This window comes from Perissodus microlepis, chromosome 7, assembly GCF_051167445.1.
Source record: "Perissodus microlepis isolate ML-2025 ecotype Zambia chromosome 7, ASM5116744v1, whole genome shotgun sequence".
NCBI lineage: Eukaryota > Metazoa > Chordata > Actinopteri > Cichliformes > Cichlidae > Perissodus > Perissodus microlepis.
The window spans coordinates 31,917,256-31,921,045 of record NC_140467.1 but is presented as its reverse complement, the minus strand read 5'-3'; the positions used below and the strand labels follow the sequence as shown (position 1 = coordinate 31,921,045).

The 3,790-nt window shown below is 43.1% G+C and overlaps 1 protein-coding gene across 1 annotated transcript; it reads left to right on the top strand.

The window, feature by feature from the left end:
• Window positions 1-892: 892 nt before the first annotated feature.
• On the top strand, window positions 893-2,704 carry htr1ab (5-hydroxytryptamine (serotonin) receptor 1A b). The gene has a single exon (XM_084934668.1). It carries the CDS (start codon window positions 1,184-1,186, stop codon window positions 2,432-2,434), a length of 1,251 nt encoding a protein of 416 aa, XP_084790794.1. The 5' UTR covers window positions 893-1,183; the 3' UTR covers window positions 2,435-2,704.
• Window positions 2,705-3,790: the final 1,086 nt, after the last annotated feature.

Here is a 3,790-nt window from a genome sequence, read left to right as displayed (position 1 = left end):
AAACTCAAAAGAAAAAATGATAGAAAGCTTGACCACAAATCAATATTCAAACCCCAAAAGAATCATAAACCTACAATACTCAAAACCAACCAGATCAATCTTAGTAGACCTAAGAAACACCCTTTCCACATTTCACAGTTACTTAAATTGCATTTATTGCCCATTCTGATGCTCAGTTTGACCTTCAGGTGGTCACCTTGACCATGTCTGCATGGGTAAAAGTTCCTGCCATGTGTATTCCTAATAAAATGGCCAGTGAGTGCAAATGGTTGTATACTAATGCAGGCCATTTATGATTTAAAGCAGGATGTTTATCCTTGTTTATACTTGACATTGTGTAACCTGTGACACAGATGACACAATGTATGAGTTTATTAATTATACAGGAACTCATCCTGCACTCCAGTTTTGCAAAGCAGTACTTTTTATATTGTTCTTGATGTTTTTTGGTTTTTAACATTGAACAATTGAATGAAAATAATACAGTGTCATAATAATACAACAATCTGGCACAATGGCCAAACTTTTTAATTATTTTATTTTACTTTTTATTTTGAAGGCGTTTGAAGCTTAAGATAACAAAAATGTAATAATTGTTTATGTGTTGTGACAGTGAATCAACGCCGGGTGGCAGTGTGACATCTCAGATTGACTGCACTGCGCTGATCGTGGTGCTGAAAGCAGACGACTGCCACAAATGAAATACACGGGAAGAAAAACACATTTCATATCAACTCATATCGAGTTGAAACAATAACTGAAATTGTTTTAAATTAAAAAAAGATTTTAATTTTAGGCCATGCAAAAATGAGCAAATCCACTTTTTTCAATAAAGTTTACATAAATAAATAAATAAATACATCTTAATCCACTTGCAGTCTGGAGACCACGGAGTAAAAGGAAACTACTGTGTTTTTTTCACAGCTCCTACATCTTCACTGCCTGCGCTGTGGACTAAACAGACATAACCATGCCTCTGTTACAGCCTCACACAGAAATGACGCATTTTCCATCACCGGTATAAAACCGCAGCATCATTCTCCGTCAGCAGCCAACACTCGCAGTTTACAGCCTCTCTGCACTTCTCGGCAGACCAGCTGACCGCTATGCGCTCTTCACGGTGTTCCCGTGCCATGCGCTCTGCAGAGTAGAACCTCTCCAGTCGCATCGAAGCGGCCCAACGATGGAGGGCACAAACAACACGACCGCCTGGCTTCAACTCGACAACTCTTCAAACAAAGCTCCAAAACCAGAAGACGAGGAGGTGAAACTCAGCTACCAAGTGGTCACATCCTTCTTGCTCGGCGCGCTCATCCTGTGCGCAATATTTGGGAATGCGTGCGTGGTTGCAGCCATCGCGCTGGAGCGCTCTCTCCAGAATGTCGCCAACTATCTGATCGGCTCTCTTGCCGTCACGGACCTGATGGTGTCGGTGCTGGTGCTGCCCATGGCGGCGCTCTACCAGGTTTTGAATCGGTGGACTCTCGGGCAGATTCCGTGCGACATCTTCATCTCTCTGGATGTGCTATGCTGCACGTCGTCCATCCTGCACCTGTGCGCCATCGCTCTGGACAGATACTGGGCCATAACCGAGCCCATAGACTATATGAAGAAGAGGACCCCGAGGAGAGCCGCCGTCCTCATCAGCGTCACTTGGCTAGTGGGGTTCTCCATCTCCGTGCCGCCTATGCTGATCATGCGCTCCCAGCCCAGCAGCATGGCAGAGGACAGGGCGAACCCCAAGCAGTGTAAGATAAGGCAAGACCCCTGGTACACAATATACTCCACTTTCGGGGCTTTTTACATCCCGCTAACTCTGATGCTGGTTTTATACGGGCGGATATTCAAAGCTGCCCGGTTCCGCATCAGGAGGACGGTGCGTAAAACGGAGAAGAAGAAAGTGTCCGACTCCTGCCTGGCGCTCTCTCCCGCGCTCTTCCATAAAAAGATCCAAGGAGACCCACAGGGCAAGAGCTGGAAAAGGAGCGTGGAGCCCCGGCCGCTGCCGAGTGTCAACGGCGCGGTGAGACACGCCGAAGACGGCGAGTCTCTGGAGATCATCGAAGTTCACAGCAACTCCAAAGGCAACCTGCCGCTGCCCAACACCCCGAGCTCCGTGCCGCTCTTCGAGAGCAGGCACGAGAAAGCGACGGAGGCGAAGAGGAAGATCGCGCTGGCACGGGAGCGCAAAACGGTGAAGACTTTGGGCATCATCATGGGCACCTTCATCCTCTGCTGGCTGCCTTTCTTCATCGTCGCCCTGGTCATGCCTTTCTGCCAGGAGTCGTGCTACATGCCCCGCTGGCTAGAGGATGTCATTAACTGGCTGGGCTACTCCAACTCTTTACTGAACCCCATCATTTACGCGTACTTCAACAAAGATTTTCAGAGCGCTTTCAAGAAAATCATCAAGTGTCACTTTTGCAGACCGTGATGGTTCAAGTTTGCGCGTGCGTGTGCGCCCGGGACACCACCAAGACTCACCGGATCACTGAGGGCTGATCTGGAGACATCCAGGTGAAAAAGAGACCAACAGCCTGCGAACAGATTGTTCTGAAACAAGAACTGAGGGCTCACAATGATTATTGCCGCTCATCACCATCGTTAAATATCTCCAGAGATGTCTATAGCCTATGCATAGATAAAGCTGTGATCGTTTGATTCAAGCTCCGTGTTGCTCATCCTGTTCTTTGATGTCCAATAAAAAAACAACTTTTTAATACTTTTTTCCCCTGAAGTCATTATTTTAACACTTTTAAATTCTGCGCCAGGAAGAATTTATTGAATTGAAACTGTGAATCCACGTTTCCAGTAGCTAAACTGTAGAAATTTAAAATTAAAAAAAGAACATTTTAACTAGGCAAAAAATCAATAATATAGTGTTTCCAGCTTTTAGAAATGTGATGCTTTCCTCAGGTGCCAGTCGAAATTTTAGGGTTATTTTAATCCGATGGTTTACATTACAACATTGAGGCGATCGTTGTTGTAATATGTTACTGTATAAAAAATAAGAAAGAAGAAGAATATGAAGCATTTTGTGGGGTCTGTTAATTGAATTAAAAAAAAAAACAACAGAAAATTAAAAAAAAAAAACTAAGACGACAATTTTTTGGACATTAAATTATAGACAATGACATGTATCTATGATGTCGCTCTGCTACACCGTAAGTAATTACATACTTTAATAATGGATGCAATAATAATGGATGCAATAATGTGGCAGTTAGCAAAACAGAAAGGGATTTAGTCACAATAACATAACCTTCAACTTCTGAAGGATTGTCATTGTCTCTGGTGATAACCCGTCACCCAGCTTCTATAAACTACCATGCATGCGCATGCAAATGATGGCATTAAATATCTACTACAGTGCCCTCAAGCAAGGTGCATAACGAGACACTTTTCCCAGCAGAAGCGTCAACAGTTAAGGATGTGACTGTGCAGCTTCCACATGTGGATTTGATTTTTTTTTTTTAATCCGTCTGAAATCCTGTCTGAATATGACTAAATTACCTCTCCCTCCACTGCTGACCTGTTGGAGGCCGACTCATTGCAGAGTCATGCCATTTTGGTGTTTATTAAATAAAAAAAAAAAAAAAAAATCTTAAATCAGAATCAGAATACTGTATTAACATCAATCCCAGAGGAAATTATATAGATGAAACTGAATTTCTGGGAAATGTGGCCATAAATTAATGCTAAATATAATGAGAATATTTAAATGGATGAAAGAGTGTCTCTAATTAGAGAATTTCTTTCTACAAGAGCAGGAATTAATTAAACTGAAATG